Source organism: Sitophilus oryzae, unplaced genomic scaffold (assembly GCF_002938485.1).
Source record: "Sitophilus oryzae breed Bouriz unplaced genomic scaffold, Soryzae_2.0 scaffold_863_pilon_pilon, whole genome shotgun sequence".
In the NCBI taxonomy this organism is placed as follows: Eukaryota; Metazoa; Arthropoda; class Insecta; order Coleoptera; family Curculionidae; genus Sitophilus; species Sitophilus oryzae.
The window spans coordinates 758,452-784,109 of record NW_022147487.1 but is presented as its reverse complement, the minus strand read 5'-3'; the positions used below and the strand labels follow the sequence as shown (position 1 = coordinate 784,109).

The 25,658-nt window shown below is 32.3% G+C and overlaps 1 protein-coding gene across 1 annotated transcript in view; it reads left to right on the top strand.

Moving 5' to 3' along the window:
• The window catches only part of LOC115890336 (kinesin-like protein GA13060), a gene marked incomplete in the record, with an annotated part of 701,789 nt that overhangs the window by 642,502 nt on the left and 33,629 nt on the right, over positions 1 to 25,658 (top strand). Inside the window, 2 exon segments of the mRNA XM_030910529.1 lie at positions 5,896 to 5,989; positions 14,072 to 14,269. Coding sequence (XP_030766389.1) covers positions 5,896 to 5,989; positions 14,072 to 14,269 — 292 coding nt within the window.

The following is a 25,658-nucleotide window of genomic DNA, read 5'->3' as shown; positions in this document are numbered from 1 at the left end:
CGAGTTGTATAATATTGAACTTTTAACTAACTCTGAGCGTGGGGTAGGTAGATAAAGATATTGCTCCGCGTTCCTGAGTGGATAAGTGTGAGATGGCCTTTCTTGAGAAGCTGATACATGCTTACGTATTAGGCAAACGGATTCAAATATAAATAAGGAAGAAAGAGTTAATATTTTTAATTTTTTAAAAAAGTACTGGCAATGTGTTCAGCTGTTTAGTCCCAGTGAATATCGAACAGCTCTCTTCTGGAGCTCGGCTAGCTAGTCGACATAATATGTATTTTTTATCAATGAGGACATATATAGATAATTTCCCTTTGAGATATCTTGAGAACGGTTGCTCATAGGGATTTTAAAAATGGACTCTTTTTACGTAAAAAAAACGCCGGGAGTGTGTACTATTTGTTTGTTCATGTAGTTTTATGCAGGTAGGGACGAAAAGTTATTATAATTCAAAACAATTAAAAACATGGAGGTGGCGTTCTTTACAATAATTATGAGTAAAATTTTTATCGAAATAAACGTTCTCATATCAAAAAACACCTAGACACCAATTTTATCAAAATTTCGATGTTGGTTTATAAATTATTTGGTAAAAATCGAAACAAACATGGAAATTTCTACACTCTGTATCTCTGAGACAAAGTATTTTAGGATATAACTATACCGTGCTGGTAACTGTTACTTTTGAGTCGGCATTTACTGTTTGACCAGCGGATCTGAAGCTACGGAAGGAATGCGAGAAAAAAAAATCGACATTGCCACGTTTATCTATAAAATTGCAAAATTGCCAGACATGAACTATAAATTTAATATATTTTTATTATACATAATGTGTTTAGCATATATTCTGACGTATATTACTAAGGAATTTTAACGTAGTTCATATTGTTCGATATGTTTTATTTAATAACTTATTTCTTTCATTCTGTATAATCTGCTTATTATGAAAGTTGAATATTTTTCAACGATATCATTGGCAAACCGGTATCGCCGCGCATGGCCGCCTATTCATCGAACATGATTGGCGAGAGTACGTCACAGGATTTGTTACCACCCGGTTGCCATGGCTTTTACGCCTTTCTTATTCGCTTGCTTTATCCCCAACTTCACGGTCTCTTCTGAAAAGAGTAGGAATATTGAATACTATTGAAATATCCAGTGGCGGTGTCATTCTTTTGATCATTATTACTTTATTTCATTATTTTATACCGGTTATCCTAAACTTTATTCCTATATTTTTCGTATATTTGATAGTTAAGTTGTGTTTTATTGTTTTGTTATCTTGTTATAATGTTTTTCGTTCGTAGTTTTTAATTATTAATATCAAGTTTGATCGTATATTTGTGTTTTAAAATGAATAAATTTGTTAAGGGTAAGACGCTACATAGTCAGACAAGAGAAATAAAATGAAAAGCACCACATTTTACCTAAATATTTTAGCTAAACTAAAATAAATATAAATAAACGTGGATGAAATCTCATTTGGTTTATTTCCTTGTGTTCATAATAGGGTTTGCGACGAAGAAGCTACAGAGAGTTCGCTTAAGTTGCCGCTTAAACGTAAACTTGAGCGGATATTTCTTTATACCGGAGCTCGGAGTTAGCGTATCGGCTATAAAAAAATTCACACAGAAGATAAAAAAAGGCTGGAAACTAACCCCGATAAAATGATATCCAGCCCTGGAAAGAAACGACCACGTGAGACTACTGTTGAAACGCTCGACGACTTTTTCCAAGTGGTCAGGAATTTGATAAATAGATTTTATCTCGAATTCAAACTCGTCCCCACAATTAGAAAGCTTTTGCAAAAATTGCAGGAAGAATCGAATTTTCCTTTGGCAGGGAAACGCTAAGGGGGTTATTAAAATGAAATGAATTCTTTTGGCGTAAATGTCAAAATAACAGATAAATATTAATGGAGCGGCACATTAAATTGCAGAGAGAGATAAATATATACGCGAAATTCGAAAATATAGCCAAGTATTATCTATTTGGATAAAACATATGGGTCGACAATGACCTAACCTTTAAAAAGTGCTGGCGGAGCTATACCATATCTGGTGTAATAGGCAATATTGGATCTACTGGTGAGTAAAATTATGTTTTGTTTGCGCTTCCAAAGTTAACTATTTTGAAGATTTTTTTTGCTGGAAATAGTTATATCTAAAATTTTGTATTATAGAAAAAAATATAGTTAGTACAGATATATAAATAAATATACCTCAAGATTCAGTCTTGATCATCTGCTGATGGCAGATATGGTTAGCGAAACGTGCGTCCAGTGTAAAATTAAAAGTGTTTTGGTGTATTGTACTGATTCAGTGTTTTATTTTGCTGTGTAAGACCAAAGGTTCCAACCCCCAGCTGTAGTTATTTCTTCTATTATATTAACAACACATAATAATAAACTGATTCAAAATATTTAAGGGAGCTTTAATAAAAGCTTTTAGTGTTTATCTGCTAACTCAACAGTAACGATTCAAACAGCATAAAGTTTTTTGAAAAAATTATTAATCTGAATATTATATTTATGATGCACATTATTTTCATAAAACACCGTACGCCCATGCCTATTTTATGAATGAAATTGGGCGTGTTTTGTTTACAACTGCGTTCCCCTGCCGATACCCCGTAGCTACAGATCCGTTGGTCACACTATACATGTGTGGAAGTAAATCGCATAGGGATCTTATTAAGTCGGAGTGAGAGAAATGCGACCGACGCGACGCGCGACGGTGTGCTGTTGCGGCGTTGCCGATACGCCTTTCCCTATCAAGTAAAGTAAAATTACGATCGCAAACCGCTTATTTTTAAAAGACTTTTTTTTCAAGAGATAACTAGATAAAATCATTAGGTTTGTAATGTTTCTGAGCATCTGAAATGGAATTATAAGGATATCGTTAGGGTGTCATTTTTTTATAACGAGAAAACGTCAGTAATCGCGATAATTTAATAACTCAACTTTTTAACACATAACAGGCCATAACTCAAGAACCACTTTAGATATTGAAACTTTTTTTTTTATTTTCAAGATCCGATATTTTACAATATGTTTACATAAGAAAAATTCGATAAGGTTGTTTTTTCCATTCAAAAATTGTAAACAATCCATCCGTTTACTTTTAGAGCATAGCAATTTTCAGCAATCGTGTAATTTTTTTATTGATAAAGATTTTCATATACTGTCTACAAAGAAAATACAGCGGAAATATTAACAAAGTTCTTGAAAAAACTACAATCTATTATTTCTAATAGATTTCGAGATATCGATTTTTGAATTCAGAGTTCTAATAGCGCGACCACTATCGAACATCCACTCAATTCCACTTATTTTTACCAAAAATGCAAGTGTTTCTAGCTCGCCCTTAAAAAAATTCAAGCTATAGGGAAAATTACAACGGCTCGTTAATAAATAAACAAATCAAGTATCACGAGACGTAATTAAATCGTGAAGCTGGACGCATGACGTACACCTTCCCATAGAACTTTAAGTACTGACAGAGGTATTGATTGGGTCGACCCATAGAGAAAGTTAATAGTTTAGAGAGTGGTGAATCGCGTGGTAAAATGTTGGGAGATTGCGCTATTAGCGCCCTCTACTTGGCTACAGGAACGAACTATGAAAGAGCGGGAGATTTAAATTATTATTCTGCTTATTATTTTTAAGGCAATTAAAACTAAGAGTGCCCTTAACCAAAAACAGTGAAATAAATGGAGATACCTACTCAAATTTTATATTATCATGATACTAAAGGATATAAATACAGCATTTATAATCCTTTTACACCTTTTTATTCAAAGTCTTACATGTTAATATAAAATTTGACTATCTCCATTTATTTCACTATTTTTGGTTAAGGGCACTCTTAATTTTAATTTTCTTTTTTATGGGAAACAATTAAATGGGAAGAATTGAATGGGAATGGAAAGAATGACCAATTATTGTATTTTGTATTAATTTATAATACCCCTATTCTACTAAATATCTAGCTACATTGTACTTACAGTTAAAATAGCTACATTGTACTAGTTATATACATATTTACAGTTTTATGATGGCTATTATTTCTTTTCATCGTGCTATCAATTGGTTCGCTCCGACTTGAGTACTATACCTCGAGATGGCTCCAGGAATTATTTACCTTTACAGGCCTAGAATATGAAGATTCACAGTAGAATTTTTGGTTTTACTGCCTATTAGAAACAAACCTACCCTCCTACATCAAGGGACATACAATTATGCCTTGTTTCCTTCCATTCTATATCCAACATCCAACTTAGCGGACCTTCTGGTTCACAACAGGGCCTAGACTGGATGATATTTTAACAGAATAGCCCTTGATATCTCTTTTTATACTTTCATTTAATAATTAAATAGGAGAGCTGGATGGTATAATTTCTAGAAAGAATAGCCTGTGAAATAAAAACTTCTGCATGGACATCACCTTTCTTACCTTTGTCTGCTATTTTTAATAAAAAAACAACTGTTTAGTTTGCACAAAAATAAAATTAACAATCAAAAATTTCTTAAAAAATGATCAAGCCTTGTATTACGCCGTGCCGGTTTTTGAACAAACAAACAAAAGAATGAGGTTAGCGGCGTTGCCAATGTCAATTTTTTAAACTACCCAAAAATCTAGTCCCGATTCACCAAAAATTCCCCATATGATTATTTTAACAAAAAAAAATAATTTTAATAAAAATACAATATTTATTATATATTATGTTAGAGGGATTAAACTGTAAATTACCTCCTTGTTTTTTAATCCCTTCCCTAGAAGTCATTAAATAATTTCAGGTCACTAAATTTTCTTTCAACTGAAGCATTTGCAAAGGGAAGCACAAGTAAAAAGCAGATTATAATTTTTAAGTTGGGAAAGATATATCGTCCCGCTCCGTTTTTAAAGCTAAAAATTTTACGCCATTTTCAATCAGCAAAAAATGTTGAAACTCCCCTTATTTTCGCCGCCTATTAATAATCCCCACAAAATTCCTAATCGGCTCCGGATTCCCCAAAATTTGGGGAATTCCTCACAAATTGGCAACGCTGGAGGTTAGCGTGTTCTTTCTGAATATGCTAAGACTAACGGACTAGTGTCGAAACACAGATAGCTAGATGGACGTATTTCGGCACTTGCGTCGATGCGCTACGGGAACATTTGCCTGCGCGTCGTATGTCTTCTGGCAGTCTTTTAATTTTTCTGTTTGTCTATGGGTCGACCGGTCAACTGCGACAAATCTGTTATATCCCCTTCCACGTCTCTCAACGATGTGCACAGTTTCTCGGTTTATTTCGTACGTTTGGCAACGTGTTTACTGTCTTCTCTTTGTTCATTACATTATAAACGCATTGTACGAACATATTTACTTATTTTTATCTGCAGATTATGCAATGGAATCTGTTATATTTAACTCATTTTTACTCAAGTATTTTAAACATGAATAATATCATAGCGAGTCTTTTATTCCGTTAAACTGCTTAAAATGGTAAAAATGAATATTGTTGCTTAAGTCTAAAAGTAAACGTTTTTTTGTGGTGAATTTTGTGTTGAACTTTATAACCCTACGCCACTGTTGTGTAGTAAAGAGCAAACCTGTACATTGCCATCGAATGATCGAAGCTCATCCAGACTGTGAAAAGGATGAGACAGACCACCACCCTTGTTCTTGCATTATTACTGGAATAATAATTTTGCTGTTATACCCCATTGACGGCTAAAACAAGTCTAAAGAGAATGGGGAAAATGTCAAACTGAAAATGGGAATATCAGAGGAGCTCGGTATCTTGTAAAACCAGTCTCAAAATTAATTTTTGTGTTGTTTATTTAATAAAATAAAAAATATATAACATAAGTTGGTTGGATTTATGAATTTTGTTTGTTTTCATTTCAGAGTGAGGTGTGTTCGAGCGCTCTGACAGATGTCATCCACGCTGTGATCAATGGTACCGACGGATGTTTGTTTTGTTTCGGACATGCCGGACTTGGTAAGTGTTTTTTCACTTCCGTGTTTTTTAAGTAAAAAATTAATTAAAAGAATGTATATTCTCTTACTCAGTGGTTTTATACAGGTACGGACGAAAAGTTATTACTCTTCAAAACAGTTAAAACACATATAGGTGGCGCCCCCTCCAAATAGAAGTTATATTGACATCAAATTTATCTAGTCAAAAAACTCCCAGACACCACAGCTACCGTAATTTTGGAGTTACGATTTTTTAAAATTTTTAACCCCCTCCCATACTCCCTTACCAATCCCCCACTCCCACCAAAAACTAATGGTTCTCGGGTGCCACAGTATTTTTGTGCCAAATTTGGTTAAAATCGGTTTAGCGGTTTTTGAGTTATCGTGTTACAGACAGACGGACAGACGGACGACCATACCTGTTGGTATGGTCGGCTAAAAAACAAAGCTGTGAACGTATCTGTTAAAAACACGAAACGTATAAGAACGTACCTGTGATAAAATAGTATACAGGGTGCTACAAATTCGAGGTAAGAGCATTGGTATCTCGCTAACCGTAATAGATACGGACATGGTTAAATTTGGGCAAAGTTGCGCTTTGGGATGTTCACAAAGATGCCATCAAAAAAGTTTCAGAAATTTCAAGGATTGCTGAGTTTTTTGAAAAAAAAAACTGATTACTATCAGATAACGACAGGAAAAAATAAAATTATTTTTCAAAAAAATTAGTTTTTTCCAAAAAACTCAGCAATCCTTGAAATTTTTAAAACTTTTTTGATGGCATCCCAAGTAGCAAATTTTATTTTATAAAGGCTGTATAAACAGCTATGTGATAATTTTTATAGGATACCTCAATTCATATAACGTGCTATAATACCGTAATATGATAGCTTTACAACCAAAAAAGGCCCATTTTTATTCAACCGTTTAGTAGTATAGAAGTTCTATAAAAAGGGTATACAACTCTTATGCAACTATTTTACATAGCATTATATAACTATTATAAAACTTGTTTTATTGTGTATTACGTGGTCACATCTAAGAAACAGAACAATAAAAACATTTGATCATTTAGCGAGGTAAAAGAGTATTTTATTTTTTACCGAAGAATATTAGGAGCAAATTATATTTTAAGCGTGTCGTAAAATGAATCTAGTGGATGTGGATTGTTAAAAAGGAGACTTTACTTGACAATGAAAATGGCGGGTAGAGCCAGAAGGTACAACAAATATGGAATATAAAAAATCATTAATAGGGTTTGAAAAGTAGGGACAATTTTTGTTGCGCCGAAAATTTTACTGGTAGATTATAGGTATGTATTTGGCAAAAAATTAAAGCGCTTTAATTTCGATTAAGGTTTTCGTACAAATTTAAACAATAAAATAAAATAAACTTTTCAAAAATTTTTGTTTTTAATTTAATTAAACACTTTATTACTGTATGTGGGAATCTTATCACAAAATAGTTCTCAAAAATAACATTTTACAATTTATTTTGATGTTTTTAATTTTGCTCATATAATGGCGGCCATAGGCCATACAAAAATTCTGCCTTAAACATGGCGAATTATAATGCAACCATTTTATCATAAATGAATCCCTTAAATAAGTCTTTGTTGTAAAATAAAACGGTATAGGATAAATATCTATCATTACGCAGAATTTCCAGGCACTATAGAACTATTTTGGATATATTGAGATTTGTGACAAATAGATGTTGCCAAATCTCATTTGATTAGTATTTAAACTAAGAAAAATGATCAGATTTTCATGGATTCGTGCACGCAATGCATTTCATGCGTGCCCGACGAGTGAGCGGCAACCTAAAGACTGGAAAAACAACAATAAAAAAATACAAACATTACTGCAGTAAAACTTTTTCATCAACGTGGCAACAATGCTTTGAAGAAACCAGACAACCCGAGAGATTTTGGCTTTTGGTAACCCAGGGAATTCTCGGGATTATTTACCGTAATTTCGAAGAGTTTTTTCTTACATGCCCTTTATAACTACCACTGCGTTTGTTAACTTTTTTCCAACTTTGTCCAGAATTCATAATAGCTGTGATTGATTATACTCGTACGTAGATATTACTTTTGCAACAACAACAATAACAAAATAAATAACTAGGTATACCATTTAATTTAAAATGAGGTTATATTATACATTACCAGTTTTATAATGCAGATATTACAGCGAATTTATTTTGTTAATCACAATTTTATCATATAAGGCTATATAACTGGTGTTGTATACAGCACCGTAGTTTAACGCAATAAAACATTCTATCATACAACGTAATACAACTTTAATAAGACAAGTTTAAGTAACTATTATATGATCTTGTGACTACTAGTTATATGAATATTATAGAACTCTTACATGGTGGGTATAAGAGTCTAATAAAATAATATGTTTGTTATCATATAGCATTATCTTATTAAGTGTTATATCATACTAAAAAGAAATTATCGTTTAATGCGTTATAGGATACGTTGTAAAAACCACTAGAAAATAGTTTAATATGACAACTTTTATTAAAAAACAGAATGGTCGAAACCAAACGCTTAATAAAATCAAGCAGTCCTTAAGACAACGCTATTCGACTGTTATAAAATAATTCAATCCTTTTAGAATTTCTTTTTGCTACTTGGGATCTTGGTGAACATCCCAAGACGCAACTTTGCCCCAATTTAACCATATTCGTATCTATTACGGTTACGGTTACCAATGCTCCTCGTACCTCGAATTTGTAGCATCCTGTATAGACAAGGACAACAAAAAAGTTTATTGAGCCTTAGAACCACATAACCAGTGTTCACTTTTACTGTCTTTTGCTATTAAACTCATCTCTAATTTACAGTTAGTTTAGTTAAATTTTTCGAGTGATTCTCTTACATCATAGACACAATGAGTTTTGGCTTGGAAAATCTGTTCGAGATCACGACAAGACTTATCTCTCATTTTCTCCTGTCGTTCCCAGGGCTGAATTTTGCAGCACCGCTTCGAGAGGGGTAAGAAGGGGACACTCTATTCCCGTAATGTGCCTATTTCTATGCAAACCCGGGCCTGAAAGATGCACGGGCCCGGTTTCGGGAGACGATCCGAAAGCAGCGCCAGAAGTGTCGTTCGGGCATTATTATCCGGCATTATTTATAAAATGGGCTTTTGTTTCGACGGCGCGGGGGATGGGGAACAAGGTTTAAAGTGATGCAAGGATGTGGGAAAAGTCGCGTGTGGCGAACGACGTCGTGGACCGATTTTTGCCGAGTCGTTTGGTGCGATTGAGGAGGTAGAGAATGCGGATCATCTGTTTTTGTGACACGATGTGTTATAAAAAATTGTATTTTTTATACCGGGTGTTTTTAAAAGTGGCTTACCAAAAAAAAAAGAAAATACATTTTTTTCAAATGACAAACGTTTAATTTTGCTGTTTTTATTGCTTGGACGTATACAGGGTGGTACGAATTGTATTCCGGAAACTTCGGCAGCATATTGTGCATATAAAAATAAATAAAAAAGTTCGTATGAATGTAGGTCCGAAAATGCTTAGCTTCAGAGATACAGGGTGTAAAAGTTTCATTTTTATTTCGATTTTTTCTAAATAATTTCTGAAGTAACGTCAATATTTGGATTAAAATTCGTGTCTAAGAACTCCCATCGGACGCGACCCCAGGTGGCGGATAGGGGAAATAACCGCGGACCAAAATTGGAAAATTCCTTTACTTTGAAACTAAAAGAACTGTTTATCAACTTTTTATTAACATATTTTAGAATGGCCGGCTATATGTGCCTCCCGTCGCCAATTTTTTTTCATCATCATGAACGATATTTTCACGATGAATAAAAAGAAATAAATATTTATTTTTTTTGTACACCCTAATCGATATCTTTCTATAATCGAAACTATCGATTTACTATCGATAGTTCTCTGCCATTTCTCCAAAACTTCCGCTATTGCTAAAACTCCACAAACTTTAAGCTCTCTCTGGTTATTCTCCACCGAACTGGTGTTGTTCGTTACGTGTACGCCTAGTATAGGCCTCGCAAACAACCAGATTAATCTTAATTCCGTTTTAAGATTTTCATTAAAATTTAGTGCTCATAACGCACTCCATTTCAATTTAAACTTGTAGAGCGTATTGTGCTCGGGCTCGCTGGTAATCGGGGGAGTTGTTTAAGTAGACAGACGAAAGTTACTGGCTACAAGTTTCGTAGTGGAGTTTTTAACGGTCTTTTAAACTCATTATGTCGTTAATATAGAAACTTGGTTGATAACTCTTAATAAACAGATAGATTTCTTGAAAAAAATTCTAGGTTTTTTTGACAGTGGAAGAAAGTCACCAAAATAAAAAAAAATATTTTTTGTAATCACCACCGCGTTGAAACCAAACGGAAACCAGAGAGGTGTTTTTTTGCGATTTATTTTTTCTCGTAACTGTGGAAAAAAATCGACTTGGATTGGTTTGGATATTCTGTTTTAATTTGTATTATTAACTTTTTTGTAACAATTTTATTTTATACCAAATTTTATATTATTAATTAATTTCTTTCTGGGAGGTGTAATTACCCCCATCATCCCTACCGTATATGCGCCCCTGTATAGGGCTTGTTTCCCTCTACAATTTCCTGTCTCGCAATGTACCGTTTGTGTCCAGGAAGGGTTCATAGTTTCATAGTTGTCGGTTTTCGAAAGAAATCAGTACATGTATATTATTTCGTATATTTTTCATTTTATTGATTTTATGGAAAGCACTGTTCATTAAAATGTTGTATCCTATGTTATGGGGCTTGTTTCTCTCTACAATTTCCTGTTTCACAATGTACCGCTTGTGTCCAGGAAGGGTTCATAGTTTCATAGTTGTCGATTTTTGAAAGAAATCAGTACATGTATATTATTTCGTATATTTTTCATTTTGTTAATTTTATGGAAAGAACTGTTCATTAAAATGTTGTATCCTATGTTATAGGGCTTCTTTCTCTCTACAATTTCCTGTCTCGCAATGTACCGTTTGTGTCCAGGAAGGGTTCATAGTTTCATAGTTGTCGGTTTTCGAAAGAAATCAGTACATGTATATTATTTCGTATAGTTTTCATTTTATTGATTTTATGGAAAGCACTGTTCATTAAAATGTTGTATCCTATGTTATAGGGCTTGTTTCTCTCTACAATTTTCTGTCTCACAATGTACCGTTTGTGTCCAGGAAGGGTTCATAGTTTCATCATAATAACATAGTTGTCGGTTTTCGAAAGAAATCAGTACATGTATATTATTTCGTATATTTTTCATTTTATTGATTTTATGGAAAGAACTGTTCATTAAAATGTTGTATCCTATTTTGATAATTAACATGGGATTACCTATGTTCCGCGTTATACCTATATTACCTGATGCACCACACGTTAGGATCCTATAAAACAATAAAAAATGATATAAATAATTTTTTTTTGAAAATTTTATATTATCATAAAACTGAAGAAATGTATTAAAATAATTATATGCGTCCAAACAATAAAAACAGCAAGATTAAATATATTTCGTGTAAAAAAATGTATTTTCTGCTAAAGGGGATAAGACTAATAGGCGAACGTGTCCTTTGATTAATTCGCCTTTAAATCAATTTAAATAAACGCTACCTGCTTTGCATAAAAATGGGATCTAAAAGCTTGTCGGCCATTAATAACAGTCTCCTTCTTACATTTGTCCGGTTTTCTTATCAATCTTTTCAAGAAAAAGGGCGCTTATGCGTGGCATTTAGCTTTAATTGCCCCTAGAAATGGAAAGTCCATTGACTGAAAAAAAAACACTGTTCATTTTCCTTTTTTAAACAATTTTAAAGGCAAATATATAAATATTGTACTTTGTAAATAATTAAATATCGAGCAAATACAGGATATACTCTAGAGTGGGACAAAAGTATGAGCTCTTAAGCTGTACGCACACTGGTGCGATCACTGTCGCGACCACGATCACCACGCGGCCGCGGCCAAAAGTTGCTGAAGAATACATATGGGTAGTTTCACATTGGCGCGATCGAGTTTTGGAGACGAACCGGCCTGGCGGCGTTCTATTCTGCGGTGGCGATCAGATTCAACTTGTCGAGTTTGATCGCGTGATCGCGACCCAACTGATAGGAATTTTCCGTTATTTTGTGTCTTTTTTCTTGTTGCAATTTAGAAATGGAGTCAACAGAGCACCTAATTAAAGCTGTAAAAATACACAAAATTCTATATGATTTATCCGATCCGAGTTAGAAAAATAATAGAATTAAAAATAAAAAGTTTGAGACAAAATTGGGGTTGCAATTGGATTGGATAGTGCAAATATATACATAATAATAATTAATACTTTTGTGACGTTTGAAATAAAAGTAATTATCGGATTCACAGTCAGAAAGAAAAATGTTATACACCCAAAACAATGAATAAATAAATCTCAAAGTGGGAAAATATCTGAAGAAAAACGAATCGAAGCCCTTTTTTCCGGTAATAGGGTGCGGACCTTTGCTTAATTGAAGGAAAAATCGGAAAACGAAGAGGAAAAAAGGTGCCGGGGTGGTGGAAAACGCTCCTTCCCCATTCGACGCACGACTAAAAGTAATACTGTATTGGATTTAGTCGTTTTCACGGAGGCGATAAGCCCGCCTTTAAAGCCCTCTTTAGAATAAATACTGCATCGAGGAAAGCGGGATATCTACTTTACGGGATTACGGACATTTCTAAATCGTTCCCCGGCTCTTTTACGTTTTTTATTTTACGGATTTTTCGTCCTTTGCAATATATTTTTCTTTTCATCGATATTAAATAAATAGTTTTAAAAAATGTCTATACCTGGCGGATTCAACTCTTCAAAAAAGTTCTATATGGGGATTTTGTCACTGCAAGAAAATCTACAAAATAAAATAGTTATCTTTTGTAAACACTGCTGGGCGTTCATCCAAAAACAGTAGACCACTGCTGAAAGTCAGTCTCCCTTGGATTAACGCCCAGCACTGTTTACAAAAAATAACTATTTTATTTTAGCAAAGAAAAGCAATAAGAATTTTGCTAAATTTAAATTATCAAGCAGATACAAAAAACGCCTACAAGGGAATGGGAATACTGATACCTCCATGTTGCTATGTCCTTCAGTGTTTTTTATTTGTGAAAGATAACGTAGAACTATTATAGTACGCATAATGAACAACACAATTATGCAACCAGAAACAGAATGAATATAAAGTCTGTACATCTGCGTGTAAAACTCCAGCCTTTGTTATACTTCGGCATGCTTAAAATAAATGTTCTTTAAACGTAAGAAATTTACCAAGACCTCAATTTAAAACTCCAATTAAAAGCTACCTTTTTGGTATGATCAATTTTAGTATTATTGATTTTCTAAAAAGCAGTGAAGGGTTATAGGTCAAAAAAATTGACCTAAAGCATTGAAATATTAATAAATATTTCAGTGGTATACAGTACTTTTAATTACTGTGATGTGCTTATTTTATAATAGTGCATTTTATCTTAACTTTTATCTTGTGTAAAAATATTTTATCTATTTTAACATGCAATAAATGATTGGCCATGACAAATAAACCATTTCCAATACGATACAAGATATATGTAAACAAAACAAAGACATATAGAAAATATCTCATGCAACAATTTGATCGAAGAAAAAGGAAGAAAAATAAAACACCATTTTTTATCTGCTTTAAACGTAATTAATCACAACGTAATTACTAATAGCTGTACGAAAAAACGTGTTTTTTTTAATATTTTTCGTGTTTTAGCCTAAAGGGTCGTTTCATTTACGAAACATGAGCCAGATAATTCAAATAAATCCCTGGAGACCCATTTGGAACTACACCACTGCCGTGCGTTAAACTGATAGGGAAAAATCATAAATCATAATTCCCATAGAAAATTGTTGATTTCAAATAATAATAAATGTGTCTCATACACTTAAAAACTGTGAAAATGTTATCAAACTTTTGTATTGTACCTCATTATCTTTAGACGTATTATTAGATTATTTAAGCATTAGAAAGTTACAGTTTTTATACTATTATGACGTTTGTGACTGATATTTTGTGACTAAATAACCTTTTTTTTATTTTCAGGCAAATCGTATACCATGCTGGGCACACCGGACAATTCAAACACCTTAGGCATCATCCCTTGCGCCATCTCGTGGTTGTTTAAGGGAATCAACGAGCAAAAACAGAAAACTGGAGCAAGGTTCTCTGTACGGGTCAGTGCTGTGGAAGTATGCGGACCCACCAATCAGCTTAGGGATCTTTTGGCGGGATATTCAAATGGTATGCCATAAAAAAATCTTGTTAGAAAAAATAATGAAAAGAAATTGACTGAATTAGTATGACTTATCGTATTATTACTCCAGTCACAATTTATTTAGAAAATCTTCCAAAATTACAGTTTACTTTTTATCGAAAAGAAAATCTTATATAGTTTGAGAAAAAAAAAAATATTATTTTGGATTTGGGATATGTGAAAATGTTACAAGGTATTTTACACGTATTTTCCACCCTTCTTTTCATAAGGGCACAGATGTGTTTTATTGTAGGCTAGTGTCGTAGCTTATAGGGTGAGTTTTTGCGCACTGACGGTAAAGGGAAATATACAAAAATATATTTTTGGACATTGACGCATTTGTATCTAATAAATAAATGTGGTTATAATACCATAGATAAAAGACTTATACTATTAAATAGATAGGCAACTTATAATACATTTCAATTTTATTATACAAGGGCGCCTCTGGTAGGCGGAGGAAGAAATACTAATGGAAGAGAGGGGTGCGGGGAATGGGGGTTGTTTTAGTTAATTTAAAATAAATTTAGACATACATGTAAGAACACTTTGTGTGCTTTTAATTAGGTCGAACATATTATAAACGATAAATCAACTTAATTAAAAGCATACAAAGTGTTCTTATATGTCGGATATTCATTAAAAAATATATTAAAAAGACTAGAAATAGTATATATTAAGTTGTTACAGTTATAATTTAATTTTTGGCGGTTTTCTGCAAATAGCAGACAGTTTTACATAATTTTCCCTCCTTTGAAGTGAATTGGAAACGGCTATATAATTTTGGTGTAGGCAAGATTCCCAGTTTGTTTCCGTTTGAGACCTGAAATAATAAAAACAAATTAAATTAGATGTAATCATCTGCTGATCGTGCTAATATAACACAACGCGCGTCCTTAATTCCTTACATGCACCGTAAATAAAATTAAATAACTGCTCAGCAAGTAGCATTTATTAGCAGTACTAATTTAATAAATCTATAACTGTAAGTAGATATGTTTAATTTACTTACCATTGTATCCTTCGGAAACCAGGTGTACAACAAGTCAAGTACAACAAGTGTAGTACAAGAGTCTATACAAAACACAAATTGTCCCACCATTTTTAAAAAACATTATCTAAAACAGAATACTGGCAAAAACTCTGAAGGAATTTAATTTTACAATAATTAGACAAATCAAAACGAAATCAAACCGTAAAATCACAACAAAAGCGTCTCTGAGTGACAGTTAAAAATCAAATTTTATTATTGTCAGATATTGACATTTGCGTTGTTAATATTGACAGTTTTAATATTTTGCGCCTCTGCATCTTGGAGGAAAAACTATTTTTAATGAACCGTCATTTCCATTTAAGTTTCCCAGCCATGTTATAATACCAAAATAATAGCGCTATTTTTTGACGTTCTTATATGCATATAATGGCCTGTAATTTGAGACTTGTTTAAGTAAATTTAAATTATTAATATTTATACAATATTCTTTAAATCTAGTTAATATTGATGTTCTAGTTTGCCCAACATACTTCCGATTACAGTCTTTACATGAAATTTCATAAATACCCGACCTTTCCTGTGGAGGTGTTTTATCTTTAGGATTACCTAATAATTGTTGTAATTTATTATTAGCAATATAAACAAATTTATAATTGACATTCTTAAAAATTCTTTTTAAACCACGAAATAACTCTCTATCGTACGGTATTGAAAAATATTTTGACGTATCTTTCTTCACTTGAAAAGTCAATTTTCAGAAATTGCAAATTTATATAGTCTATAAAATGAATAACTTTGAATTTTGACCGTTATTTTTTACCAACATTGCAAATATCAAATCCCTCTGTCCAAAAAGTTACTGATGTTCTTTAAAATGAGTGCCTGAACGAATCAGATAGGTAACTCTTTTTACTTTCGTGAAATAGAAAAGGAAAATAATAAAACAAGTGACAGTTCTTCCACTTCTTGCAAAAAATCGCCGCGAAATGTCATAATTGACAAAAGTAAAATGTCATCAGCTTTTGACATTTCTAAAGATCAGCCCAATGCCGTCTCTAATAGAACAGCCTCGGAGCGAGATTTATGACGTCACGCTAGTTAGATACCACGGATTAATAAATATGTTGTAGAATACGTTGAAAACATAATTATTCCTCGTATTTTTGGTTTGTATTTTAAAAATGATATAGTTTACATGAAATATACATAATATACAGTTAATAAATACAATATATATACCTATTTATAGTAATAAATACTTTGGCAAATAAACTATGAACCATACAAATGCAGCAAATGTTTTACAATATACAAATAATGAATAGGTACATAAGATAAGGGGTAAAATATAAAATATATTTTAAATTTTGGGGTTTGAAAATCTATCTAATTTAACAAAAAACATTCAATATCTACTAATAGTGATATATTATTATTTGCATTCACAAAATTTATATGTATATTTTGAAAGCATCAATGTTTGAAAAATTATATTTGCAAATAATACAATATCATAGAAAAAAAGGCGTCAGCGATGGCTATGAAATAAAGATCGCTCTCATTTTATATGTAAAATTATTCTAAAATTTTTGATTTTCTTGGGATATAGGTTCGGGAAAAACGCTGATTAAGTTTTCATTATTTTTTTTGGTTTAAAAAAACGTTATAGGTAACGTTTATAGCTTTCATCAGTGTTGTGTCATATGAAAAAAATAGTGTCGAATATAATCCATAAAATTGCATATACGAGGAATAATTATGTTTTCCATGTATTCTACATCATATTTATTAATCCGTAGTATCTAACTAGCGTGACGTCATAAAATTCGCTCCGTGGCTGTTCTATTAGAGACGGCTTTGCATCAGCATGGCCGCAAGTTGCTAACTTAATAAAATTAACACTAGGAAAACCCGCGGGATCTGTCAAATTCAAAGTTATTCGTTTCACAGACTATACCTACGTTTCCTAATTATTTTATCAACTAATAAAGAATAAGCAACTCTAAAGTGGTTATAATACCGTATAATCGAAAAAAAAAACGGCGTTAAACACGGCTTGGGAATGACAATCGATAATAATTTTGGAAAGGTCAATCTCTAGACGTCGGTTACTAAAAATTGACATAAAACTTGTCAAAATTAACACTAATTATTAAAAAACCGTTAAAAGTAAAGAACTAACTTTTACTAGTTTAAAAAAAATCCGATACGAAAAACTCTTTGTTTTATCAGTTCAACAGGACCAAATACTTCGTAAAATACCAATAATTAAAGAATGAAATAAAAAAAATTACGTCGTCGCACAAAAATGAGCAATTATTAAACAATCTCAATTTTACCGATAGCGGGAAATTCGTTTTTATTGCGCGGTTTAAAACACCCCCCCAATTTGAAGGGCTGCAAGAAGGCACAGGAACGCTTCTACACCCCTCGCCTCGAATTTCGGGGTTAAGAAAATTAATTATTTTTTAATTCGCGGAAATTGTAACTTTTTTTTGGCTCCGGTTTTCATTAGACGGGGTTGGTGGTTTTAATTAAATCATAAATTGTTCGGAATTTCGTTTTTATTTTGACGGATTTTTTCTCGCATATCCAATTTGGCTTGTTTTTGATTTGTATAAAATATTATTTGATGATTTGGAACTGATCTTTAGTGTTCTAATTTGTGTTTTTTATTACTTCATGTAAAAGAATACAGGATGTGATGATAAAATTTAGAAATATTTACACAATTTAGTGGTAACCAGACTTCCATAAAATATGCACTTTTGCTTAAATTTTAAGAACCACTGAATCTTTTCTGGATTTTCTTTCTTGTAAATTTAATCTATTACCTATGTTGCCACATTATCAAGAAATTATGAATTTTTACTAAAAAAAAAATCAAAAAATTCTTAGTTTTCATTTTTTTTTCGCTAAATAAACCTTATAATTATGTTTCTTGGGGCGAAATCAGACACCCTGTATAAGAAAGGAGAAGTACAAACAAATCCAGAAGAATTTATAACTCTTCAAGGCAAAGCTAGCCTGTATGTTTCTATAATCTATAACTGACTTCTCGGAACACCATCCATCAAAACCAAAAGCATCACCGTGCTGGTTTACACATTTATTTCCCTCTGTCTCTTTTCTATGCCTCCCATTCTCTTCCTCGCACATCCCCTCTCCCCCTAGGCCACTCCAGACAACTTCTGGCTGCGAGTCCTCGAAAATCTCGAAACGCGCGTTTTCCCGAAATGAATTTAATGAATTTCTGGTACTCGAGAGAAACATTGTAAGTCGCCGGATAAAACAAAGGCGCGCATAATATTAGGATAATTGCCTAAATTAATTAAAACTAATCTTGGCATAACTTGGAGCGTCGACAACGTGCGACGAGTTCTCAGTGTCTAGAGTAAGCTAAATTTGATTTAAATGTCCTCTGGAGAAACATATGTTCTTGAGTGTTAAAATGATATTGTCGTAAGACCTCTTAACTTGAAAACTAAATACTCCTAAACACTTTTTTTTCTTTTTTTTTCTTTTTTTTTCTTTCTTTCTTTTTTTTTTTTTCTTCTTTTCTTTTTTTTCTTTTTTCTTTCTTTCTTTTTTTTTTTCTTTCTTTTTTTTTCTTTCTTTTTTTCTTTCTTTCTTTTTTTTTTTTTTTTTTTATCTTTCGGGGGACCATCTACATCATTGAAACGTGCCTGCAACATCTCATCCGACAGTCAAACAGCCCTAAGAGCTATCAACTCAGTAACATACCAAGAAACACCAAATAAACATGAATAATATTATATATTGATAACAACCGAGAGAGTTTACACGTTTTATTTTATTCAAATTACGGGAAACACACAAAACTACACTATAACAATATCTTTCTCAAGCGATAAGCTTGCCAACCTGAGTACAGAGAATGCCTTCTGTCATCTTGACTATCAAACCATCGACAGACAAATAAAAAGAGACTGGCAAATTAAATGGCAAAGAGGGGGACAATGTTCCCGTAGCGCAACTCAGAACGCAAAATTTCGTTCTGTTTATGTTGATCTGCGCATTGCGTCTATTGGGCCCACTATCTCAATCTAATATAACAAGAGAGAAAGAAGCAGCCATATAAAACTTAATTTCTAAATAGAAATTAGAACAATCGCATTTTGTTTTCGTCATCATGACAACCAAGATGACAACATCATGACAATTTGTCGTGTTTGTTAAATTTTCTTTTGGTGATTTACCTTTTTTTCTAAACTCTCTATTTTATTGACTTATGAATATGGATAGTGAACAAATTCCTTTATTCCATATAGGTATTTATATTTTGTAACTTATAATTTTAGGTTATACTATTTGTTATTTTATTTGCTGCAGGAACCAGTATCATCTATTTTTTATATGTATTGGTGCCACCTTTCTCTGATAGATATGTTAAAGACACCCGGTAAAATACAAGTAAGTAGTTATATTTATCATCTTATTAAGAAAAAAGTAGAAGTAGTAGTGTCAAAAATATTTCGAACCTCTCTTAACATAACAAATTAATACAATTGGGTACGTACTTTATAGCTGGTTTATAGTAACCAGAAACTTTATTAATATACCTATTTTACGTTTGTTTTAGGATTAAAACTGAACTTGGATCATGATTCTCGTAAAGTCTTCTTTGCTTGGATATTCACTTTGTTATTGCAATTAGGCAGTCTTTTCGAAAATGAGATTTTTAATGCGTTTTAAAAAAATTGGCCGATCGTTTCCTGCAACAGTCAGTTCTTCTGCATTTAAAATTGGTAGGTGGGTGGAATAAACACTGTTATTTTTTGTTATTATATTATAAAAATTTATATATTTTTATGTATAAATAAATATGTTAATAAAACAGTACAATTTTTGCTTTTTTTTATAATTTCCCTTATAATAGTAGTATTCTTTCGTTCTGAAGGAAACTGCAAATATTCACTTACACTGATTTATTCCCTACACCACGTTCCCCTTTACGTGATATAGGAAATAAATCAGTTTAAGTGAAAATTTTCAGTTTCAGAATGAAAGAATTCTACTAATTATGGCTAATTTAAATTTTCCGCCAGCCAGAATGTGCCATAATGTCTTACGATACGTTTTATACCTATCTCTTTCTTTTTCATATAAAGCACACATAATAAAGAAAGATAGCAACAAAGACGTACGTCCTGCCATGGTCCTGCTAATTGGTTTCAAAATTGTTATTCTGAGTTGCGCTACGGGAACGCGGTCCCACTCTTTACCATGAGATTTGTCAGTTTCTTTTTATTTGTTTGTCTATGTGCCAAACTCACAACAACCATATTATCAACCTTAAATTAATTGACACCTCTGTGACAGGTAGCGACTAAAAAAAATAAGTTTGTCCTTTATTTTTTCCCAAATATCCCAGCTCCTGTTCCGTCGGCGGTCTTTGGTTAGTCTGTCCTGAAGGAATGTTGTATCTATCCACATTCCTCGATCAATTTTATACAGGATGTATTAGAAAGACGTTATTTTTATTATGGTAACAAATGTCGCCTCTAAAATTCTGTCCTCGTTTTCTAGTCGCAAGAGTGAAACTTTGTAACGTTTCGAGGGCCTAGAGGAACGGTTAATGAATTTAATTCGTGATGTATTGTAACGTTTTCTGATTGGTCGCGAACTTAGTTACGATTTATGAGTAATTAAAGTCGGGGCTAAGTATCCCGGCAATAATTAATTTCGTTAAGCCGGAGAGTAGCTAAAAGGTAGAGAAGTTTCTCGAAAAGGGACTATTAAAATTTTAAAGTAAAGTCTGAATTAGCTGGCCGTTGCAGTTCTATTGTCCTTTTCGAAAAAGGGTTTCACTGTAAATTCTCCCGTAGTTTTTTATTTGTAAAAATTCTTATTGGTTCGCTATTATCTAGAAAAAAATTTGGAAAATCGATTTTGCTGATTTTGTAATATATTGTAGTTCTGAATGTGTGCTTTACAAAACCGTTTCGTTTCTGAGAATGACACTTTTTGTTCCGGAGATATTCGTTTTTAAATATTTTGGAAAACAGAAAAAAAGTACTTCTTTTGTAAATTTTTAACTCAAGTACTGTTAAAGCTATCGGAAAACAGTTTGCTTATGTCAGTTTTGTAGTCTATTCAACGACAAGATCCTTGACAGTCTTTGAATAAGAAGACTAAGGAAGGAGCATAATGCTATCCATGTATTCATGCATGGTGGGCGGAAAAGCCACCATAAAAGCTCTCTAGGGTGGGGATCCTTGACAGTTCTGTTTGACGATTCATTTGACTCATTTGAATTTGATTTGAAATTTTGTGGATTTGTCAGTCTCTACGGAGCTTATTTTATGTTATTTATTATTTATTCTACTACTGATAGTTGTATAAAGGTAGTAAATCTAGATGGAAATTGTGGCAGAACTTAAATTAACAGTGACACTATCGCGATTTATCAAAAAGACTCTAAAATAGTTGGTTCTGTAGCGTGCGGTAGATCTCGGCAAATATTGAGTGAAATAATGGAACAACTTTTCGCTAGTAAGTGACTATGTAATATACATACATGTAGTAAACCGATCATTTATGAAATTCACTTAAATTAACTAAATTATATATTTTTCTTGCATTTTAGCTTTTATTTATTACTTGTCAAAGATTAGATGTCAAAGAATTTAGATACGTTAATTTGACTTACCTGCTTCGGTAGCGTATCGGATGTTTGTGGTAATAAATACTTATATAACTTATCTATTTTTATTAGAATTATATATTTTTATAACAATTTTAATAACTACCAACATTTATTCACAACGTAAAATAAAACAACAAATTATTGAGTCTACCCCACGTCTACCCTACATCATAGTTTTACATTTTTTAAATAAAATTAGAACGACACTGATAAACCGGAATTTAAGTCGGCCATATTTGAGGCCCATCGCGGTGCACCTAAGATTTTTGATATGCTCCTTCCTTAGTCTTCTTATTCAAAGTTGACAGGGATAGATGTGTCTGTCATTTTAATTTCAAAGTAGTTTATTTTATTTTACAAATAAATATAAGTTGGTACAACTGGAATGCATAGCAGGAAATTAATATATTTAAAATTTGACTGATAAGTGATTACTTCAAAATATTGTGAAAGAAAAACTGAATAAAACTGAAAAAATTTAATCGAGGTATTTTATTAAAAAAAAACGTTGTGTTAATACAAAACAAAGAAGAACAAAACACATACCAAAAAAAAAAGAACAATTTTTTACTTTCAAGCTTCAAGAAACTTCCCGCATTTATTATTATACCGTATGATCGAGAAAAAACGGCGTCAGCGATGGCTATGAAATAAAGATCGCTGTCATTTTATATGTAAAATTATATGGGGAATGTCGTCGATGTTCATTTCCAAGCCAACTGGACGCCGTTTTTATTCGATCATACGGTATTTATCAATATAACTTATGTACAAATACAAATTTGTAATATTCCACAGGAATAAATAAAACAACATAAATATAACAAACTATTTTATTAATAATAACACTTACCTTAATAAATTTTATACCTTAAAGGTTGATTAATTAACTTTAACACACGAAAGTATGACACCCTGTACATAAATTCACTTTAAACTATATACTAGGTATATTGTTTTATCTAAAATCAAATCTTACAGCCTTTTAATTTATATTTTTACGCACCCTTAGCTACGTTTTCCTACTTGGTAAATTACACTGATACAAGCCATTATACTCTGACGAAACAACAAAGAACTTTCGTTCGTTCCGTGTGAAAATCGCGAAGCACTTTCTAATTATTCACCAGTTCGGTTTGACAAATTGCTCGAACAAGTGGAAAATGGGCACTGCAAACAGAAAGAATAAAAAAGAGTAAGTGCGTATCGTAGCTTGATATGTTGCGCGTTTTAAATTTATATGCATTTGCTTTAAGTTGGGAGTGGATTTGATTATTGCTATCGTTGTAATACATATCAACAGTTTTTAGTAAAGTATTCTAAGTTCTCCTGTATGTTTTGTACAGGGTGGCCCACCTCATTCGCCTCGGTTGATTATACGAAAACGGAAAGATGTAGAAACAAAATATTTATGGGTATATGTGGTATTTTGAAATATACAGGGTATTTTAGAACTAAGATCCATTCCAAAGTTATATTTTTTCTAACGAAACGTACCCGGTATTTTTTTTTCATTTTTGATAATTGGGTCCAAAAAAAGTATTTATTATAAGGGTTAAATATCTTTAAAATCTTTGGTTTTTGAGATATTTAAAGATATTTAAAAATGCATGCTATAATAGAATAGATTATTAACACCCTGTACATTGCGTTTCAGAATTAATTCTGACATTAAAGCCAGAGAAATAAACTTTTTATTGAAAAATTTGATTGCTTTGTTTAATGTATACAGGGGTATCAAAAATTGCTGGTCTATTTTAAATATTTATTTTACATAAAAACTTCGTTATTTCCTCGCTTATTTCTAATACAACACTCTGTACTTTTCAATCAAATCGAAGTAGATTCAAATGCTCTTTCAAACTATATTACGTACATCTCTACTACCTGATGACATTTACCCAATTGAACCAATCTTATTTTGAACCCACCACATAAATAAAAAAGTTTGTTTTTTTTATAATGATTATTTAGTATTAACATATTTTTCTTTTTTAAATATACAGTGGTGGCCAAAAGTATGTAAACTTTTTACTTTTTAAAATATCACAGAAAATATTGCTATGCTTGAACTTTCAGGAATATAAATGAACAGCTTATCAGCAAATAAAAGTATTCCAAAAATTACCCAGCGAAAAAAATCTGTTTAGCAGTTTTTGTAGGAGAGCAATAGATTTCTTGTGGCCAAAAGTATGGAAACCATAAATAAATACATTAAAATTATTTAGTTTAAGCTGATAAACGGTACGATTTGCTTCAGATAAATATAAACATCATGCCCAAGTCTAAATATTTCTCTACGGATTTGAAAAATAAAATAGTTGAATTATACAAGAGCGGTTATAAACAAATTCAAATAAGTAAAAATTTAAACATTTTAAAAGGCACCGTTTCGAAAATAATTCGTAAATTTAATAAAACAGGAAACGTTTCAACAGCTTTTAAGTCAGGAAGACCAAGAAAGTTGTGCAACAGGACAATGAAAGTAATGAAGGGAATATCAATGGGAGATCCAAGAAAAACATCCACAGACATTTCTCGAGAAATGGGTGAAAGGGGAATATCGGTGTCTGCACGCACGGTGAGAAGAAGGTTGGATGACATGGGACTTTTTGGAAGAGCTGAAGGTGAAGAAACCACTAATATCAAAGAAAAATAGGATGGCCCGCTTTAAATTTGCTCAAGATTATCTCACCTGGTCTTATCAGAAATGGAATACTGTACTGTTTAGCGACGAAAGCAAGTTTCAGCTGTTTGGTAGTGACGGGAGACGTTATGTCCATACACGGTACAGCCATAAGTACCAGATGCCCACAGTAAAACATGGGGGTGGGAGTATAATGGTATGGGGGTGTTTTTCTCGCTCAGGTGTTGGTCCTCTTATTAAAATTGATGGGATAATGGACCGTTTTTTGTACAAAGACATATTGGAGAATAATATGCTGCCTCATGCTGATGAAGAAATGCCACTCAGATGGTTGTTCCAGCAAGACAATGATCCCAAGCACAAATCTCGGTTTGTTCAAAATTGGTTAAATGAACATAATGTTCCACTAATGGATTGGCCCTCACAGACTCCGGATCTTAACCCCATAGAAAATTTATGGGACCATTTAGATAGCAAAATTCGAAGCCATTCTATTTCAAATAAAAATGAATTATGAGAAGTGCTAAAAACTGAATGGGCGGCCACTTCCAGTAAAAATTGTACGAGATTGATCGATTCGATGCCACGAAGATGTAGAGAAGTAATTAATTCAAAGGGATATTCCACTAAATATTAGTAATTTTTATATTATCTTGAATTTTAATAAACATTCTTCTTAAGTTTCCATACTTTTGACCAAGAAAATATTCATAATTTTTTATATATTTTTTGATAGCTGTAATTTTTTATTTAAATGTATTAGGTTTTGTAGGAAATTATTTGTAGGTCACGATTATATAAGTCGTTTTATTTCATATTTTAATTTCTCAACATAAATGACAAATTAAAAAAGTTTCCATACTTTGGCCACTACTGTATGTACTTAAGCATTCATTCTATTTTTAATTTACTAATAGTTAATCTCCTTATTTTTATCTTTAAAACAATTTCTCCCTCCTTAGACCAATTTCTTGTCCGATTTTTCCCCAGCTTTCCTTCAGCTAGACTGCTCACCGTGTGAGCGATCGGCTCGTGTAGTCCTCCTGATAGGTAATTCATCACCCA